A 22320-nucleotide genomic window follows, 5' to 3' on the forward strand; every position below is an offset into this window, starting at 1 on the left:
TGGTTAGCTATCCTAAAGCTCTACTTTTATCAGTAAGCTCATTTATCACTATTTCCACATTTTAAGATCACTGCTATCACTATCAGCACGGCTATCACTATAATTACTGCTTAAATTTCATTATATTAATATGACAATAAATATTCCTAACCTCTTCTGTTGTTTTTTGGTCGATGGTTTTAGAAGCTTTGTTATCATTTCAATTCTATTCTGAATATCCAATAATTAAGAAATCCTAAAACATAGAAAAAAGTGCAACATTTACTTTGTTGAAAAATTAAAACTAAACTTCAAAATGTTAAAATGAAACAGCTTCAACACAACTTATGTAACTAAAATTATTTATATTTGAGATGGATGAAGATGGAAAGAATATTAGCGATGATATATCAAGTCTTTTACATGCGGCTGAAGAATGGGCAGATGAACGATTGCTTCCTATAAATTCATCACATGATTTTGATAATTCAATTTCTTATGTTGGTTTTTAATTTTTGCAGGAATTTCAATTAACTTAAATTTTATTTTTCTTACAAAATAAGGTAGTAGAACTTGATAAAACATAATAATCTATTATTTATTATAGTAAATAGCAAAACTTATTGGCAACATGAATATCGTATAGCTTTTAACCAACGAGTTAGATAAATACTTTTTCGAGAATTGCATTTTTTCTTTTTTCTTTTTTTTTTTTTTTTGCTCATATTGAATATTATTTAAAAATAGGATTATAATATTTTTTGAATAAAATAAAAAGAATTATAATTCACGCAAAAAAAGGAAAAAAATCAATGATAGTATTTTGTAGCCTATTCATGTACCGGTTGAGGAAGTTGCTGGACAAGTTGCCTTAGAGCTATGCAAAATTTATAATTGGGATCCTGAAACGGGCGCTGATAGGCGACTTTCAAGACGAAATGCCAGTGATACAACGTCCATACAACAGTCTTCAGAAGTACCAATTTTTTGCAATATTTTTTATTTCTTTAATGATTTTATCTTTCTTTTGTGAACAGAAGTAATTTCTTTTCAAATTCTAAGGTTGCCTCATCAGCAAAGCATGTCGAATATCATGAGCAGGACATTTTGCCTGATATATTTCAACAACCGGATGTAATAACATTCGAAGATAATATAAATAAAACATATACCGTAAAAAAAAATCCGCTTAATAAAAAGGAACAGTTGGATAAACCTGCCGAGGTAATTCAAAATAATAATATCATAAATGAAAGAAAAACTTCGCATAATATATCGGAACAATTTTATAAACCTGATCAGGTAATTCATAATAATGTTGCTGTTTCCTTTAATACAACGAAAGTAATGAATGTACCCAATCAGATAATTCATGATGATAATATCATGAATAAAACACTAGCCTGTATCTCACCAAAAATGACGAAAGAATTGGACAAACCTAATCAGGTAACTCAAGATAATTTGAAGCAAAAGTTAACTATGACTGAAAAAATTGCCATGCTTTCCGTCCCGGATACTATTTCTTCTTTGACTGCCGGCATCTCTTATGGTAGTAAAATTATTACTGTAAACAACGCTGAAAGGAACACTTATATTTCACCGAATGATAACTGTCCCGGTATAATGAATCAAAATGAAATGTCTAATGCAGAAGGAAATCCTCAAAGTATGAAGCAAAAATTCTTTTCTGTTGCTTCCGAAGAATTAGCTGTAAATTGTGCACAAGATACTACACTTTTCTCTGGAAAAATGGATTGTCGAGAACTTCCAGACAATAACCTCACCATCACTATTCCTCATACAAAATCTCCAAAAGAAACCCAAAAAACATCAGAAATAACAAATTCTGGATCAAATGATATCAATGAAAAAAATATTAATGCTTATGGAAACGGAAATATTGTCAACTCACACTGTTCAACAGATAACGATGACGTTATTATTACCACAGCTAATTTTTCATTTCCTGCTGTTGAAACGAGCATATTTACTGATAATGAAATTAATCGGTCAACTGTCTCGAAGGTTGATGAAATTATCAAGTCATCTTTTTCAAATTTTTCGCCGAGTGCTACTGATACAAAGAATATTACGAACTTACCTGAGAACGATATTTCAATTCCAAAGATCTCTGTTATCGCTAATATAACACCACAACAATTTTCACAGCATTCTGATGAAAATAAGGAAAGTTTGATGGTCATTAACTCAACGGAATTCAATTCAATTCGAAATGATCATTGTGCTTTACCGGAAGAAAATCGTGCTTTAATCATTGAGTTAAATAATAGATTAAATCTCTTACAGAATAGTATCAGGCCATCACAAACTATAATTCAAGAAGTTGACAATCAAGATCTTATTTCTTCCAAAACAACAAAGCAATCGGAAAAATATTTGTTGACTGTACCAGCAAATTTAAATCTAAGTCCTGCCGTTAAAGAAATTAAAAATAATGCTATGATGGCATTACCAAATATCAATAATTCTATGCAAACTGAAAGCAGTACATATTTGTATGACAGAAAAAATTACGCAAATTTGGAAACGAATATAGATGCTGAAAATGCATCAAAGAACCAATTAATTATCAGTAATGAAATTACGGATCCAATGACAAATGTAAATGATGAGCGTATTGCTGCGAATAATCAAACGCAATTTTACCTGGAAAATCACTTGGATCATCTGGAAAAACGTTGTAAAGAAAGTAAAGAATTTCAAACGTAAGTACCTCATTTTTCTGTTTGCATATTTTATGGTAAAATATAGTTATGCATACGATGTAACAAAAGATTATATCATACACGTTAAAAGCGATTCCCTAAATAGCTTTCGAGCAACTTATACGTTGATTTGATGTATAATCATTAAGATATGTAACATATTCATAGAAGAAAAAGTTTTTAAATAAATTTGCAATCTAATTTGTCAAGCACGCACCATTAATAAAATATTCTAATAAACACATTGATTCAGTTATACAATGATTTTAAAACAGAAAATAGAGTCACTCATAATGATTTGTATAATCACTGACGTGGATTTTTTATTATTTTGAAAAAATTTTGAAAAAATAGAAAATTTTCAAAAGCATATAGGAGAAGTTTCACGATGATTTGGAATAATATTTCTTTTCCTCAGACGACTCTCGTTTCAGAGATGCAATCGGAAAGGAATTCATAACCAGATCTATAAAAACAGATCAGAAAAATGAAAATGAATCGGACAAAATTGTAGATGACAAATTAAACAGGTATAGCAAGAAGACACTGTTGTATATTTTTTGTAAAATATATTCTTTCATAATTTATATAGATTTCGATTTTTTAAAAATCTTTTTTAAAATTTTTATTTTAAAAATTTTGAAGATTGTTAATTACAATTCAATTATCTGCCAGTTTATTATTTTTGTTATTATTATTCTCCCAACTTATATGTCTTAATAGTCTTTTATCCTTTATTTATAATGACACTTGATCTAATATCCTAATCATTGATTTATTAATTGAAATTAATTGTCTAGTGATTAGGAAATAATAACTAATAATTTCAAGTTCACCAAATGGAGAAAATCAAATTAATACAGCTGAAAATACTTCATTCAATAAGTCGTTAACAGCAATAAATTCTTTTAAAAACAGTACTGACGAACAATCAATAATGGGCAAAAGCAAGTATTGATTGATCTACTGCAGTGGTTTTCCTTTGCTTATAATAATAATATTTCTGTTACTAAAATACCTAATTCAAAAAAACGGACACAGAAAATTTGCGTAACCTGAAATAATTTCTATTTATATATATTTATCACATTTTTTTTGGTCATTAATTGTTGTTAATAAAATATTTATATTATTTTTAATTAAAATTAAATGTTAAAAATTGGCTAACATTAAGGATCATTTTTGGATGAGCCAATTAAATTTTTCAACTACTTATCATCATCAGCGCGACGAAAATCATGTCCATCTTCGACTAAGCAAAATCCCGCTCAAACTAATAAATTTTCAACACGAGCTGGAATGCGAGCAAAAACAGTTCGTGAAATTCTGAAAACTCCAACAATTATGACAGTAAACATTCATTTTGTTAATATTTTTTTTTTCTTTTGCATATTTTAAAGTGCATCAAAATTTTTTTAAGTATTAATCTCGCAAAAATATCGCACAAAGCAAAAGAAAATTTTTAAATGGTAATTTTAACAAAATATTATGGGGAAAAAAATAAGAAATTTGCATACATATTTAACATGCTTCAATGATGAGATAAAGTAAAAAAATAGTACTAAAAAATAAATTGAACAAATAGTTTGTGATAAGGGCAAATTGTTGAGTAATTAATTACTAATATATATTGACTCATTCGATTTTTTTTTGATTTCTCTCTCATTAACCTAAATCTATCTACCATGACAATAATCATTTTAGCCTAAGCCTATAGTAAGCATTCTAGTCCGATGTTGTTCGAAAATTGAATATCAGACAAAATTCGGGCTCAGTTCATTCGACAGGACGGGTTAATCCACCGAAGAAACCAAATAGATTACCACTGGAAACTCGCGCTTCTCGTCTGAAAGCTAATTATTTAGCGAAGGAACGAGCTGAAAAAGAAAATGGTTGGAAATTATTGGATTGAGTTATTTGATAAATTGATAAAGTTTATTAAACTCTTTGTTTAATAATTAATATTTACTCAAATTTCGGTTTAAACTTCAAGATAATTCCTAAATTTGAGTGTTTTTTTTTTTTTTTTTTTTAAGTTAAGATAATTTTGCTATTTGTTATTCAATTCGCTAAATGAACTTATTAGCATCTCCTGTACGCGGTAAAATCCAGTTAAAATGAGAACAGAAATTGGATAACTTAAGTGAAAGGTTTATGATGCATAATTTTAAAGCACATTTACTACTTATGTAATTTAACTGATCAAATTATTCAAAAAATTACTCGTTTTTGTACAAGATTCAAACTTTCCAATCAATTAAATTTCCTTCTTTCCTATCAAAAATCAAATTATTTGTTTTTAATGTAAATATGTCAATGAATATACAGGAAATAACCTTTAAAATGAATACAAATTAAGTTTTCTGCCTAATTCAATCAATTTTCCTTCTTTTTGTTGGCAATTATAATTTTTATTTCAGCAAAAAGATTAAAAATGATTGAAGACCAAAATCTATCACCTATAACAGCTGGTCGTTTGTCAGTGTTACGAAAAATGTAAGTTAGAAATAAAATAATTTTAGTGCACATTATTTTTCTTATATGCATCAATATTTCTTTATAGTAACCAGAAAGCAGTTTATCATTTCAGATTACCATCCGCTTCTCAGAATCATATAAAATCGATTGATGTCAAGAAATCAAAGATACCGTTAGTTTAAGTTTCAATAATTCTACATTTTAGGGATGAAAGATATTGTTGCCAATTATTAAAATACCATAAGAGTATCCTATTATTTGTAATCTGAAAACAGTTTACCATTTTCAGGATTCCATCCGGCACTAAGAATCCTTCAAAATCGGATTGTTCCAGAAAATCAAATATACCGTTAAGTTTAAGTGTCAATAATCAAGTTTGCGATTTTGGGAAAAAACATACTGTCCGCCAATTACTAAAGTACTTTATTATTTGTAATAATCAGAAAACAGCTTACCATTTCAGGATATTATTCGGTTCTAAGAATCCAGCTAAACCGAGCAGTTCTAGAAAATCAAATATACCATTAGCTTTAAATCGCAATAATGGGCTGAATAGTTTTCGGAGAAATACACTACCACCAATTGTTGAGACGCCACAAGCAAGCAGACGGAAAAATTGGATGAAAGAATTTGAAATATAAAAAAATACTACCTATTAGATGGTTTCGATATTAATTTTTGTAATTTTTAAATGATTCATGTATAAGAATATCAGCAATTAAAATGAAATAAATACTACAATTTTTTTTTCTTGTTAACGTGGCTAATTTTTTTTTACGACTTGATTGAAAGAATTAACTGGAAGGATTTCTACAAAGTCGAAGTTATCTTTCTGGACACCATTTTAGCACTAAATGAAACATACTTCGGTGTTTTACCATACATTTCAACTATTTTTTTTTTACTTAGCTTACTCAATTACTTAACTGTTTACTCATTTACTAACTGGCTTACTATGCTTCCTGATAACTTACTTACCTCTTTGTCTACTGTTTATTTTTGTTTTCATTACTGATTATTTATTTTTGAAGATTGATCTATTCGCATATTTGTTTCTCACTAATTAATTCATCCATTCATATAATTTGTTAATTATTACTTAATTTATTATTAATCTAATAACAAATTTCTCATTCACTAGACTAATTGCTCACTTGTCTACTAATTTACCCACTTATTACTAACATTTTTTATTAACATAAACTTACTCATTAATTTGCTATCTATTTATAACTAGTTGCGACCTATTTATAAGGAAACTTATTTACAATTACATATGCATTTGTTTATTTACTAATTACCAATATATTTACCAGTCATAACTATGAATATTAAATCCATCTCATTATTTGTCAAAAATTTCAATTTCAAATTCAGTTGTTAAAGCTTAATTTTTCTCCTACATTTTAGTATTTCTTTCTCTTTTTCCCCTTCTTTTTTTAAAAAAATTATCATCTAATTATCAAAGAAAACATAAAATTTTTGTTTTAACATTAAAAGAACACAATTTTAATAAGTTTTAATTACAAGTTTGAAAATACAAAAACACCTCGTTGTATGTAATTTGCATTGTTGGACGTACTTTCCACTGCTATATATATATAGTCTTATTACTGCACGTAGTTTTAATTACTACACGTAGCTTTTATGTTACATATAATTTTCACTGTTACACATAATTTGCACTGCTGAACGTAGTTCGTATTTTTGCACGTAGTTTTCCACTGTTGCACGTTATTAAATAATGGTTGTGTATTTGGGAGAAGTGCTGGGAGTAATTTACTTTTTTCTTTTTTTTTCCTCTTTTTTTTTACTTCACATATGGCAGGCATATCTCGCACTGTATTTTGCTTTTTACTTTTCCAGAAGACGTTAATTAATTATTGGTAGTTGTAGTAGAAATTTCCATATATTCTAGAGATATATCATATAAATGCACTTTTTCTCTTTGCTTTTTTCTATATATATAAGACATTTAATAAATGTTAAGCATAAATTTATTTAAAACACAATTTTTAACGTAATATTCACCTTTTAATGATAATTTATAAATAATGGAATTGAATATAAATGATATGAAATATTCATTTTCACTAACAAATATTATTTGCATAGATAAAACGTTCAATTGTACTATTTTAGGCTGTGTCTAAGGGAAAATCAACCGGTAGTAAAGTGCAATGCATCGAAATATACAACGAACAATTTTAACACCACAGTTCAGTTATGTGCAGGATTTTTGGTTTGCAGATAGTAGTGAAGAAAAATGGCTTACTTATGATAGATTATCCAGCACATATATGGTTAACGTTATAATCAACTTTAATTACATGTAATCAGTGATAATAATAAATTTCATTTTTCATTTTTTCTTCGAATTCTTAACAAATATCTGAATCAGTTTTGTCTGTGATAATCCTCAGCTTCTTTTATTGTTTCAATAAATTAGTAGTGAATAAATTTTAACTAGCTCGAGAAAAATGTGTTTAATTGGGTTCAGTTAGCTGAATTATCAGTAATTTGAATCTGCTTAATGAGTAGTTAATAAGTTAGTGGTTTACTCTTTATACTAAAAATTATACAAAAATGATCAGGACTCCGTAAAAGTCATTTTAATTCTCTCACATATTGAATATCATAACTACGATAAAGTTTTTAAAGTGCAAATATGGAATTCATCTTCGTGAAAAAAATGTTCACAAAAGCCAACTAGGGTAAACGTAAAACTAATTTTAGCGCAGTAAAATATTTAAGCTTAAGGAGGAAAAGAAGCCTTATCTTCTGTTTTTGGACATACAGTTCTCATTTGTCATGAGAAGTTAGTAAAAGGTATCAAAATGGATTTAATATATTGTTGCAATTTTTTTTCCTAGACTTTATAAAAAAGTCTTTGTAAATCCTTGTAAAAAAAAAACATCTTTTGAAAGATTGTTGTTGAATTGATATCGAATGAGACGAACATAGTTTATTTGATGTTATTTGACTAGTGATCTTATTTTGTTCAGAATAGCATCAATGCATATGGTCGCATTACCAACTTCTTTCATCGCAAACAGAAATTTATTCCTGGTCAGAATAAGCTTTCTTTTTTTTATTATTTTTACTTCCTTATTTTTACTGGCAAATTGCAAGCAATTGATCCTAAAATATTCGCCAGCTAAGCACTCTGAGCCATTTTGTTTCAAAATTCACAAAAACTTCCTTTGATATCTGCATCACTCATATAACTTCTTAATGTCTTATTTATTGAAAACTATAATGTGTATTTCTTAAACTAATGGCAGCAATTCAGTACGGAATGTGGATAAGATGCAAGTCAGAACGGTTAATGAAAAAACACCTCTCGGGATGTTTCGAGCACTTCCACGAGAATTGCTGTTTAGCCTTTTTGATTGGATATGTGGTTCATTTTTTCTCACTTTTTTTAATTTTATGTTAACTCTTTTTAAAAATAGTAAGTTTAATATCAGATATGATCATTCAGTCATTCAAGCCGTCATAATGCTCATATGCAGCGTATGCTTTGCAGTTCTGATCATATATAGAATACTGCTACAGTTAATGATTTAAGGAAAAATTTACACTTGCCAACATTTGTAAATTTTATATATCCATTCTTTGTGCATTTTTCAGCTAACCAATTACTATCCCTTAGTTTAACATCGAGCACCTTTAACGGCGAAGTTCGACGCTATTTGTTGACGGAGAATGCGCGTCGAAGATTTTTGATTGAAACTATAGCATATATGGGAGATGATGTCATTGAAATGGACCCGTTTTATACATGGGGTCAGTTCCTAAAATTAAAAACCATTTGTCGGAACATTATTTTGTTGCTGAACTGCTGTTACATCTCTTAGGTATGCTGTTAAAGGCGAGCACGATTGTTATGGATCCTCAGAGTCGCCGTTCATTTTTAATTTGCTTCTACTGCAAGGTAATGCTTACTGAACTATGAAAGCTGTTGTCACATTCTCTTGTTAATACCTTGTTTCAAATAATTCACTAATTTTCAAATTTTTTCAGAATGAAAACATCACAAATTGGTTTGGTTGGGGTCGATGTTTCATGGCGGTATGTTTGGAACTGATCTCAAGAGAAAAGTGTAATTATAAAATTTGAAACAACAATATTTATTACTATAAGATGATGATTGGTTTTTCTGATATCGGATTATCTCTTATATTTATAAATGATTGATAAGCGTATCATAAAAGAAGTAAAATATAATGGATATGATTTTCTTAACAGTGAAAGTGTATTAATGATAGGATTATCAAAATTAAATCTTTTTATATTTATTTCTTGTAGTTTTGCGAAAAGTGGGATTTTCGCGAATGTGAACGGCTAATGAGCATGATTCTCTATTCCACTGAATCGGATCTACTGTTGTCCAAAATTTTGTCTGAAGAAGTTGGAAAGTATCCATTATTAGAAATAAAGGTGTAAAATTTTATTTTAAAGCTATTTGGATTGAAGATAGAACAGACAGTGAATGGTATATGAAACAGATATCTGTTTTTGTTTACTTAGTTGTCTTTTCTAGTGATTGTTGCTATTCCAAGTTCCTTTAGTAACGTAATAATATAGAAACTCTTTTTGCTGTTTCTACTGAACATGATATAAAATATTGATTGTAATCATTTCTTTACAATTTCAAGGTTCGACAACGTCTTCAAAGTTTGTTTTTGGAACACACAACAAAAGATGAAAGGGATTATGGATTCTGGATTTCTGCCATTTTACGCACCCAAGAAACAACAGAACTTCAAGGAAAATTGTTTATGATTATGTTCGGACCGATAAAAATTACTCTAAGCAGAATTGGTAAGTACTTTTCATAATTGTAGTTCTTCTGAACTTAGTCAGAAGTTCTTGTAAGACTAGACAATCTAGTAAAAAATATTTTTGCACTGATTTTATTTGCTTTGTACTATAGTTTTATGTTGTATTGTAAAAAAGAAAAAAATTGCAGAGACTATCGATTGGGAAGTGTTATGTAACGAAACTATTAATGTGCAGCACATATGTACAAAATTACTAGGCTCGATAGCGCGCGGCATTCATCACCTGATGACCACTTCAAATCTTGGGTGCTATGCGTGGACTGATAACCAACTTTCCATTTTAATGGAGGAAATATCGAGTTAGTGTTCCGCTAACTCTTTCCCAACGGAATTGTCATGTTTTACCACTAAAATGTTTATCATGAACTAAACGGGATCTTCCAAAATATTCAAAAAAAAAATATCAGATAATATTCAATCCAAAATATTCAATTTAGCATTTTTCAGTGGTTCCTAACAGATGGGCACTTCACAATTTTGCTGCGTTACTTGCTCTCAATCCACAAATTATTCACATAGCTTTATTCAAGCGACTATCAGAAGGACGAATAGATGAAGCAGCGCATATTTTCCATGCTGTCAAGACTGTCAGTACACTTTTTTAGTGAAAAAAAGTCAGAAATGCGATAATCAAATTAGCTTAAGATGCATTCCAGTGAATTGTCTTTTGTATGATTTAATAATGACTGACAAGGAATGTTGCTTATGGATATTTTATATTTTTCCTCTTCAACTTTTGTTCTTGAGATTTACTATGTGGTATGAAAGCCTACTGATAGAATCTGTCGGTTAAATCCTCTTTTCTCTCTTTTCACTTTTATCTCGAATCTAAACTCTCCAGATTCTACATCGATGGGGTATTTTCGTTAGCGGAGCCGTATCTGATGTAATGCTCAAAACATTTCGATCTATGTCAGAGATTAATCGCCGATCGTTCTTATCTTCAGTACTGAAGATAGAATCGTACCAGCTTAGCGGATTACTTCTTAACATACCGTGTAGGTCCTTTTCATGATTTTTATTTTCTTAATCACCATATGACTTGTTGAGCGGAACAGGTTCAAAATTATACAGGGAAGCTGGGATGAATAAGAAAATGAATTAAACTAATGATGCAGGGAAATAATTTTATGTAAAGAAAATGCATATAAAACAATAGACCAACACCTATATTGCCATTGAAACCAAAATTAGTTGCGAAATGATTTTTTTCGCATTATTTTTATTTTCCAAACCATTGATAATATTCTTTTTCTTAGTTTTGGTACCACTCTAGTTTATATTTTGATTTATTTTTTCTTTTGACACAGTCGATAATTTACTTTCCGTTAACAGATGAGATTGCAGTTAATGTTGAAACCTTTCATACCGAACTCTCTTCCGCACGTTCCATATCAGCGCTAATAATACTACTTGCGAAGAATGTATGAAGTTGGAACGAGTTTAGCATCACACTTTTGATATTATCCTAAATATTCAGTTTTTCTTCCGTATTAATTTGCTGTAAATGTGAATAATTTTCCGGTGGATTGCGCAAAAACAATCAAATGTAAAGTATCAGATATTTAAACAGCAATAAAAATAAGTGGTTCAGACTAGCTATATGCTATCAGTTCAACTGTTAACTATCAGTTCAACTGAGTAAGTCCAACTGTTAAAAATCGTTTTTGGTAATCAGTAAATGGATTAAAATAATTAAATATGTTTGATTTTCAGGTTGTTTTTATCCGTTAAAACTTTGGGAGAAAGTAAATTTGTTTTTGCTGGTTTACTGTTTCGATTTCTTCCTTTTTATGATTAAACCTTTCCGTAAAAATTCCATACTGCTGTACGATCTGCTTGTTTGGAACTCGATTTCGTTTTAACTGTCTTCTTTTATATAAGTTTCCAGTTCACCTGTTTATTATTATGTTTGTGTTTGCCTCATTTGTGGCATTTGGGTATTATGTATCATATGTTTCTTTTTGCTGGGCATTATAAAAAGAAAAATCACGAATAAACTTTTTAATGACTACATCTCTATATTAATGAGCAACTCATTTATTTCCAAGATGTAATCTTTTTTTAAAATAATGTTTGAACTTAGATTTAAATTATAAGCGATACGATTTTTCTCTACTTATCATCTCCATTAATGAAATTGAGATTGAGGAGACAGTGATGGGTAAATGAATATAGTGCTGCAAGTTGGTAGATTTAAAGTGGGAAAATCAAATTTTGAATGGGGAAGAGTTTTGAGAATTTTTACTACCAAATGGTAATATTGTGATTTGAGTTCTTATTGTACGTGTGGATTTTTTTTTTTTAAGAGAGGTTATCGGTTTTATGATTGAATTGGAATTTACGATAAGCTTATATTCTTGAACTATTCACAAAATTAGTGTGAGTGCTGTTAATGTGGATTTTGCAAGATTTTATTCCTATAAAATAATGGATTTTTGGTTAAGAATTTTCAACCATTTTAATTTTATGATTTTTGATTATTATTTTAGGGGTAGCAAGATTGATGCGAAGGAAAACTTGTGAAATCTGTCAACGAGCCAAGAATCGACATAAAACGAGGAAAAAAACTGGAATTTTTTGGCACAGCAGTCGTGGTTTAAATCGTATAGATTGGAGATACAGGACTACTAGAAAATTATTCCAGAAATCATCGGTACTATGTTCGATGCTGTTTCAGTATAAACAATTTGTGGTAATGTAACTTTAGAACTTAGTTAAAACTGCTTACAGGCAATGTTGGTAATGCGTAACAACAGACATGGAACTAATGAAGTTGATAAGCATGAAGGATCTAAAATTACCAACATTGTAATGCGTAACAACAAACATGGAACTAATGAAATTGATAAACAGGAAGAACCTAGATTTAATCCTAATCCTAGATTGCAAGCCCTCATAGAATTATTTAAAAAAGAGGATGAGTTAGAAGAAGGTTATTATATATTTTTTGCTTCTTTACCGACAATGAGAAAGAAAGCAACATAATTGCTAAATGCAAAATAACTATTGTTTGAATAGTTTGGTTTATGGATATTTGTGAAGAGAAGAAAGTTTGGCGGTAGTTTAACTTCATGCAAGTGCAAAAAAGGTAAGATGAAATTTAGAATTGAAATTAATGATTATTTTGCTATAAATGGAACTTAAAATATTTTCTAGTGCATTCTCCAAATAAGAGTGCAACTATTCTGTCAGAATTCGTGAATGATGTTGAAGCTGTTGATGATTCACTTCAGCCATCTACTTCGACTTATGTTATGAATCAAATATCAGAAGCAATTCCAGTCGCCCAATCCAAATCAGCAGAAAAACCTAGCTTAGCACATTTCAAGTTTAGTGCTTGTTTCGACTATTATTTATCAACTAGACTTATGTGATTTCAATCTTTTCTATTCTGTGATAGGTTTATAATATTCAGAACTTCCACTGATTGTTAGAATACAGATTATTCCATATTAAATGTCAATGTTCTGAGAGATTTTTCGATCTCATCTGACAATGTTGGTGAATTTTAGTAATGAATATAATCAATTGAGAATGATATTAAAAAAAAGAAATTTTCAGATTGATGAAATAACGCTTCAACAATGTGCAGATGTATTACATCCATCCCCAGTTCCTGATTAGTGTATGGAAACTGACCATCGATAATGATATCTGATGTAATGGAATTTAGGCTTTCGTAATTTTTAGCAAATTTTTTTTTTTTTTTAAATCTTATCAGTTACTTTTTTGAATAAGTAAGGAATAGTATTACCAGAACTTATTATCATAAAATTATGTTTTTCTTGATTAAGCATCACAATGCTTAAATCATGTTGTATAGTACAACCTGGCTGATTTTTAAATGCTATGTTGGTACGTTGGCCGTTGGCATGTAATACTACATAACATATTTTCTGTACTACATTTTATCTGTATGTTTATTGCTATACACTTTTTAAAAAAGAAAAAAAAAAAACAAGTTTTGTGAGCAGTATGGCAAGTTGCTCTAATCATTCATGAATAGTACATGTGAGCATGAAAATACTAGGATATTCAGTCAAAAACCGTATATATATATCGGCGTGCGCTCGGTGCTACAAGTCGTCTTCCAGTGATAGGGTCATAATCAGTTACATCCTCATCCGATAATGTACTACTTCCACTTTTGCAATCATCATATCTTTCCAATCGTACTGGTGGTTGTTCATCAACTCTTTGACCCGTCTGAATGCATTTATCTGCACGATTTGGCCTGGTTTGGGTTATCCTAAAAAGATGTCAGCTTATTTGAATTTTTGCGATCTAAATGTTTTTTTTATGAGTAAAAATTTACTATTAAATATAACAGTGCTAGTGCTACTGCAACGGATAAAGTTCTTATAATTTTGGCGATGAAGATTGACAAACTAACTAAGGCAGGTCAAAAAAAAAAAAGAAATTTATGGGCACAGAAAAACTGTTCTAATAAGATTGAAAAGAAATCGGGAAGTATTTCGTCTATTTTTATGATTTAGTTTTTATCAGAAGACTAACCTGTTTACCATAGAGCTTCTTTGTCGCCATCTGTCTTCAAGAAGTTGCTTTTTATGCTCATCCATCGCTATGTAAATAAGACGGTCTTGTATTGGTTGTGCTTCACAAAGCCTCAAATTTCGTTAATTTTATAATTTCATATTGATCTGTTTGGAATGTATAATTTCTTTTGTCTTTGTCATTTTTTCAATTACATAATCGATCTTTTATGATAATTTATAAATATCAACCACTTATCAGATGCACTGCAAAATCAATCATTTCTTTCGCAAAATGCGCTCAATCTTTCAAAGGTGAAAACATTTTCCTCGCAAAATATTTTTGTTACATTTAACTTAAGATTTTGTCAGAAAGCGAAATGATTGTACATATACAATATGCAGATAACCGTTTAACGCCTTCCTTCTCATCCGGTATAACAGTCATCGTTGCGACATCCGGGTCGATCTGTCTTATTCGATATTGGCTATCGATTGAACGAATCATTCGATCAAAGATTAGACGAATTTTTGCCTGTAACAACAAACCCTAGGCAGAATGTTAGAAGATGTTTTCCAAAAATTTGTAACAACAAAGTTTTCTGTTCAAAATTTTCCTCTAATACCTATTTCTATTAAGAAAAAATGGAAATAGGTATATAGGAAACGGGTATGTTATATATATATTAAGAAAAAAGAGAAAGGAGAAAAGATGCACAGATAAGCACATTTATGAAGACTAGAATGATTAAATAAATTTTAGAAAAAGTTTTTCAAATATTGATTAAAATGCGGAGTTGAAGAATGACCTACCTGTACAATGGAAACACATAAGCCAACCACGGAAAGACCTATCATTGTAAGAGCCAAATTAAAAATAATGTAATTTGGTGTTTCTGTAACGACATCACCAAGTCCTAAAACTCATCTGTGAATAATTAACAGCGCTTATAGAAGGTATCTTTGCTTTGCAAATTTTTATAAGTATTGTTATTTTTTTAATATAAAACTATCATTTTATGCTTTGATTAGTTTCTAGCACTTTTAATCATTAATTTTATATATTCCACAAGCAAGATTTCTTCTAAACATCTGTTTACTTCTTAATACTCTCACATCTGTGAAATTTTCTTCATTTTTAACTTCTCATAAAGAGTGATAAGTTTCTTTTTTTTGTTTGAAGTTCGTTTTTCAAAGTTCTATTTTCTGAAATATGAACCAATTGTAGTAAGTGATGTGAAGAAATAATAATAAGCGGTAAAATAAGTCCAATTAGTTTCCCAGAGGCGTACAACAAAGGCGCTAATTAAAATCCACAAGAAGAAAAATATGAATGCAGCCTTAAGCGGTACAGTGCGCTGTTTCTCGACTTCGCTAAGTTCAATTGGTAGCTGTGATATTTTTTTACCACTTTCTATCTAAAATTCAATTATTAGGCATATTAAATTTAAACACTAAGTAATTTACTTAGTAAGAAATTTGTATATTTTTTTAAGAAAGAAATTAAAAAATTAGTTTCAAAGTGAAATGAAAACGAACATTATAAAATATATGTATTTTTTTTAAACAAATAAATTCTACAAAAAATAAAAGTTTTCATTGATGATCACAAAAAAGACAGTATGGAAAGACACGTCATGAAATAACATATAAACTTACCTGATGATCAGTTTGGTGAAGATCATCATGTTTATGTGATAATTGAGTTAATGGCCCAAGTGATGTCAATCTAAGTGATAAGTCACTTCCAGCACGACGGCTTCTAAAAAAGTAAATGCGACTTTTCTTCTTTTATTTTACACCTATACATATTTTTGTTATTGCTATTATTATTATTGTCATTATTATTATTATTATTATTATTATTATTATTATTGTTGTTATTATTATCACTTCTTATTATCATTATTATTACCATCTATTATCATTATCATTTCTTATTACTATTATACTATTATTATTGTCACGATTATTATTATTAATTATTGTTACTAAAAGCGCATATTATAATCTCTTTTGTCTTTTTAAAGGCAGATAGAAACAATTTCATTTAAATAGTAAATGATTTCAAATATAGTACCAATTCTTTTATAATAAATATTTTTTTAAATTTACATAACATCGATTATTTTTATTTTTTATTAATTCAACTGTTTGAAGTTATTTTATCCAAAATTTCCATAAAAATAAATATAAATTAAATTCTTTCATTCGAATTTTTTCCGCAAAAAAAAAGAAAGAAAATGAACTTTTCTTTTGCAAGACGTTTTTTATGATGTTTCTTCATTGCACTTGAACATAATTTTACATTGAACCATTTCCAAAACATATCCAACCAGGTATAGTACAAGAAACCCCATTCCAAAAGAATTGTAAAAACTAATGGTATACCACAAAATGCATAAATCATCGATATTATTCGACCAGCAGGTGTCACAGGAAAAAAATTTCCATAACCTAAAAAGAAAATTGTTGCATAAATTTCAATCACATAAAAAAGGTACAATAATGAATATTATATAAGATCATGCACGTAATAAAAACATTTTCTTTTCTAAATATTTAATTAAAATAAACAATGTATAATCTACGAGGAAAAATTTCTTTGAAATATTTGAATTCAATTATTGAATAATGCTGTGCAATATTATTATATAGCACATGTGGAGTTCATCTGCAATATTTAATTAAAATAACTCAAAAAAAAAAAAAAAAAAAAAAAAAAAAAACCATTCAGTGCTAATTGTTCATATATTTTAATCAGATTAATTTGCCATATTTTAAATTGTAAAAATGAAATTTGTTTTTTTTAAATTTAAAGACAACAATTTTAGTTGAACAATAAAAACTAATCAATCAATTGAATGATTTCAAATTTATTGCTCAATTTATAAAAAACTAAAAAAATTAATTTTAACAAAAATTTTCGAACTGTTGATGTATGGAAATATGGAAATGATTTATAAAATTTCAAATTACTATCAATTTTGCGGTGCACTTGAAAATTTTTTAAATTTTAAAAAATGTTTTTAAAAAAAAATTTTTTTTAACCAAATCGGAGATTTTAAAAAATGATTATAAATTTTTAATAGAGTCCTTGAATTATCAATGGATAAGAATTTGTGCAATAATTGCAAATTTTAATAGGATTTAAGAAACAATTACAAATTTTTGAATATAATTCGATGAATTATCAACGTTTAAGAATTTATAAGACATTAATGAATTTGAGTAATAATTAAATACTTATGTAAGACTTACCAATAGTAGTATATAAACTAGCAGAGTAATAAACACCACCCCAAATATTCCATTTTGTATCCGTCATTACCGGTTCTTTGATTTCAATTCCTAATTCATTTTCATACCAACGGAATGCATCACTTGCAAGTTTGATCTTGTGATTTTCTGCCTCTGATATGCTAATACTTTTATTTTGCTTATGTAATTGATCTCTGTCAATTTCCCATAATTTCCTAAATTATTGATTTAAACTTTTTTTTTTTTTATTTACACTTTTTCCTTTAGAAATTTGCCACTTTTTTAAAAATTTATTTATTACATTTAATTATAAATACGCCCATGAATACAAATAATAATATAAACAATTTTTATTATTTAAGAATAAAATTATTTGTTAATCTTCGATGTAAAAGCTAATTAATATCATTGGTTTATAAATTGAACTTTTTAGACAAAATTATTTGCAAATTTTAACACAAAAAATAATTAACATGATTCATTTTACCACTTGTTATAGTTTTTATTTACAAAAAAAGAGAAATTTATTTTTATTTTTTGTCATACTTTAATCTTTTCTATTTTCTTTGCAAGGATATCAGTTATCACTTTTGTCAAATTTAAATTAATTTATCATTTTACCTAATAAATTATATTCAATAAAGTGGAATATTTTCTAATTGCTCTATCAATTATTTATTAGTCAATTTCAAATATATCATTTATCATTGTAACATTGCAAAATAATTATCAAATTGTTGATATTATTAACAGATAAATGATTAAAACATTTATTTCTTTTTTTCTAATCTCAAACTGAAAGTTTAAATGGAAAATTTAAAATTTTATATGGTATAATAAAAATGTTTATTAATAATAATAATTGTTAATATATACTTGAAAATTTTTATTTGATACATTTTATGCTTTTCATAAAGATCCATATCACGCCTGTATTTTAGTAAAATTTCATTTTTATCGTTGCTACCTAAAAAAAAAAAATAAATAAAAAACAAATAAATGAAAACAAAACAAAAAAGGAAAAAAGAAAAAATTGAAAAAATAAAAGACTGAGACAAAAAATATTTTTAAAATTTTAATCCATTCTAGGATAATGAAAAAATTCTTATTTGAGTGGATATAACAATTTTTTTTGATAACAATATTCGCCAACAAAATAAAATATTGTTAATTTAGGAATGATCAAATATAAACCTTCAAAAATTTACCTTTTTTTTTTTATTATTTAAGAAGAAAAAATGGGTTGAAAAAAAGAAAAGGTAATTAATTCTTTTTGTAATTATATTTTTTTACCTTCAATAGCGCTAAAAACAATTCCACCAATGAAGGAATATGCAAAAAGTATAATAAGCCAAATTATATTCCGCCATATTGTTCGACCGCCTGTTGTTTTTTCAACTTTTTCATCCTTCATTGATTCCAATTTTTCTTTTTCACAATTAACCTTTGAACTTTTTTAAGTTAATGTATTCGTAATAAATTTTGAACATTTATCAAATTCAATCAATATTATAAAAATGAAAAATTTTAGAAAAAAGCAAATTTCTTTTTGTTTTTTTTTCTTTGTTTTGTTAAAATATTTGTTGTCAATTAGTTTGTTTTCAATTTTTCACTCATTTCTTTGTATTTTTTTTTTTTGCTTTTTTCATTTTCGTTCATTTCTTATTTGCCAACTTTAATACTTCAATAATTTAAGAAATTGATTTGAAATTTTAGAATTTCATTTTCTTTTTTAATTTATCAAAATAAATTTTTAGTATCTGTTTTATTTTTTATTAAAGATTTATTTCTAATCCTCATTTTTTACTCTCATTTTTATGATATTCCATATATTTCGATGTAACTTCTAGAAAATATTTCAGTTTTTCCAAAAAAAAAAAAAAAAAATTTCATCAATTAATTTGTGTTAATTGAAATTTTTCTTCTTCCTATGCTTATTCGTGAGTTCGTGTCACTATTTTTTGTTACATTTTCTGTAAAATAAAATTGCAATTAATCGAGAAGTTATTAAATACAAGAAATTAAATCACAATTAACAGACGAAATAAAAATAACTTACTTGAAAACAAATATATGAACAAGTTTCATAAGTATATTTGAATTTTAATAAATTATAAGAATTAAATAATATAAAATTGCACCTAATAATTAAACTGTATTTTAAAATATTTGTGGTTCAAAAATGCAATTCCTGCTTGTGTTAAATTATAAAAACAACTTTTTTCTATCCTTTCTTTTTGTTTTTTTCTTGTTGACAAAAATTTATTTTTTCTTTCGTTGAAACAAGTGCTATTCCATTTTTTATTTATGAAACGCCAAATTTTTGAACTTTCTAATAGAACAAAGTTTAGGCATAGAAAAAAAATTTTTTAAATTTATTTTATTAGTAAAACTAATTGCTTACTTAGAAATTACATAATGTAATATTTTCTATAACGATTTTTCTTTCATTAATCAAAATTGATTTTATTGACTTTGTGAGTTTCACTTCAATAAATACTTTTTTTTATTTTAGCAGCAATCCTAAGTTATTTTGAACTATCATTACTTACCTTGCTGAACTCAATTTACACAGTAATGTAATTTCTCTAGAACTAGAATCTTCTGCTAAATTTATAAAATTTTAATTGATGAAATTAGGAAAAAATTAGTCACAGAATAATGGAATTCTTATTCAAAACAGATGCAACATAATTAGTTATGAAAGAAAAGTCTCAATAATGTTAATAAAGGATTCAATTTGAAATAAAAAAAAGTTTAATGACAGTAAAGAATTGGAATAAAAGAATGAAATTCTGTGACTAAAATAATTGTACACACTTTTTTTTTTTCAAAATTTATACAAGAAGCATATAATTTCATTTAAAACTTATTTCGTTTTTTTTTTTTTTTTTTTTTTTTTTTTTCTTATTGAAAATATCGAAAATTTTTTGCATATTAAAGGTTGAAAGAAAGTTTTAGGATATAAAATTTATTTTCTTTTGCACTTGAAATTTGCGTTTTATTTAATCATTTGGAGCAAAAGAAGAAAAAAAAAAGAAAAAGAATGTACAAATTAAACAAACGAACATATTTCATTTAAGTGAGTAAAAAAATTTTTTTAGTGCATAAAATTTAATATCCGGATTTCCTTTTTTTTGAATTTTTTTAAATCAACAGCAATAAAACAAATTTAGCAATAAATTAAATAAATAACTAAATTTAATTAATTAATTAAATAAATGAATAGACAAAGAAACAGATAAATAAATAGTTAAATAGACAAATGAATGAATAAATAAACAGATAAACAGACCTGTTTGATGTTCTGTTGTAGTTAATTACTTCAAATAGTAGATAATAAATTTAGTTTTATACGTTTCCTCTTCTTTATTACAATCTCAAATGTTTCTACTTTCAAATTTAATTTTCAGCATCAAAACTAATTCCATTTTTTTTAAATTTATTCAAAAATTAAAAAAGAAAAATACACCTCTAATGTCCGTCGTCGTTTTCGTCGCTTTCGTCGTTTTTCATTCGGTAACACTGAATCAGTGACCATTGAATTATCCTCAAATGATTCGTTTTTTTTTTTTCAACTACTTTTTTCTTTTTTAAAATTTTGTTAAATTTTAGAAAAATGTAATAAATGAATGTAATTTTTTGTTAATTTTGTTTCCTTATTATTTTCTAATTTCATTTTCATTTTCTCATTTGCTTTTCTTTTCTCTCTCTCTCTCTTTTTTTTTTTTGTTTTGTTTTCGGAAGTTCATACTTTAGTATAAAATTAAATTTTACCTCACCAAACAGTAAAGATGGTCTTTTTTCATCGGTAAAATATTGTGGGATGGCCACTGGCGTTTGTACATTGTCAATTAAACCTATCTTGTCATCTGATATTTGATTCTTGCCATGTGTAGAAGCTTTCATCTGCACTGATTGTGTTAAATTTCGATCCAATTTATCACTATACTATCAGTAATTTATATTGAAAAAATTATCATTTGTGATTAATTAATTAATTGCTAAATATTAACAATTCCATATTGCTAATAAATTTCATTTCGATAAAATATTTTACAAAAAAAGAAGAATGTTTTCATAAGTTAGCAAATAATTGAATTTATATTGTAATTATATGTCGAGAAGAAAAAAAAAATTATTCGTTTCTAAAAATGATTACAGTCCAACCAAAGATTTTACATATTTCAAATAATAAAAAATATTTTTAGTAAGACATAACCGATTGGATAATAAGAGAAAAGAGTGGTCAAGCAAAAGAAAAGAGTGACCAATGACATCTTCAATAAATCTATTCATTCATATTAAAAATAAATTTAATCTTTCAACTTAAACTTCAACAATTTTTTAAATGTTAAAGAGTTAGAGAAAGAGAGGGAGAGAAAGATAGAAAAAGGAAAAGAATGCAGAAATGGAACTAAACTATTTTTTAATCATTTTACAAAATAGATGCTAATTTTTAAATTTAATTTTGTATTTATCAATAATTGAAGGAGAAATTTTAAATAAGGAAAAAACTTCTAAAAGAAG

General features: G+C 27.1%; 3 protein-coding genes across 3 annotated transcripts; 2 read left to right on the plus strand and 1 right to left on the minus strand.

The window, feature by feature from the left end:
* Window positions 1–353: 353 nt before the first annotated feature.
* Window positions 354–5827, plus strand: Bm14811 (Uncharacterized protein; the record flags this gene model as incomplete). The annotated part of the gene is made up of 11 exons (XM_043081557.1): window positions 354–479; window positions 809–955; window positions 1042–1203; window positions 1282–2708; window positions 3143–3238; window positions 3540–3655; window positions 3883–4058; window positions 4438–4600; window positions 5129–5204; window positions 5299–5358; window positions 5476–5827. The coding sequence occupies 11 exons, from the start codon at window positions 354–356 to the stop codon at window positions 5825–5827; spliced, it is 2901 nt and encodes a 966-aa protein (XP_042937491.1).
* A 2668-nt stretch (window positions 5828–8495) lies between these two features.
* Bma-prom-1.1 (F-box domain containing protein) lies at window positions 8496–13410 on the plus strand (the record flags this gene model as incomplete). Its single annotated transcript, XM_043081558.1, has 12 exons — window positions 8496–8589; window positions 8820–8975; window positions 9047–9123; window positions 9213–9260; window positions 9498–9629; window positions 9848–10013; window positions 10162–10332; window positions 10481–10620; window positions 10875–11031; window positions 12526–12689; window positions 12767–12968; window positions 13193–13410. 12 exons carry the CDS (start codon window positions 8496–8498, stop codon window positions 13408–13410), a joined length of 1725 nt encoding a protein of 574 aa, XP_042937492.1.
* Window positions 13411–14071: 661 nt separating this feature from the next.
* On the minus strand, window positions 14072–21699 carry Bma-twk-24 (putative potassium channel chain n2P24, putative; the record flags this gene model as incomplete). Its single annotated transcript, XM_043081559.1, has 12 exons — window positions 14072–14285; window positions 14552–14662; window positions 14940–15064; window positions 15343–15446; window positions 15749–15947; window positions 16189–16291; window positions 16779–16986; window positions 17791–18005; window positions 18667–18757; window positions 19084–19234; window positions 21263–21340; window positions 21568–21699. The coding sequence occupies 12 exons, from the start codon at window positions 21697–21699 to the stop codon at window positions 14072–14074; spliced, it is 1731 nt and encodes a 576-aa protein (XP_042937493.1).
* Window positions 21700–22320: the final 621 nt, after the last annotated feature.

Source organism: Brugia malayi, assembly GCF_000002995.4.
Source record: "Brugia malayi strain FR3 genome assembly, contig: Bm_v4_Chr4_scaffold_001, whole genome shotgun sequence".
NCBI lineage: Eukaryota > Metazoa > Nematoda > Chromadorea > Rhabditida > Onchocercidae > Brugia > Brugia malayi.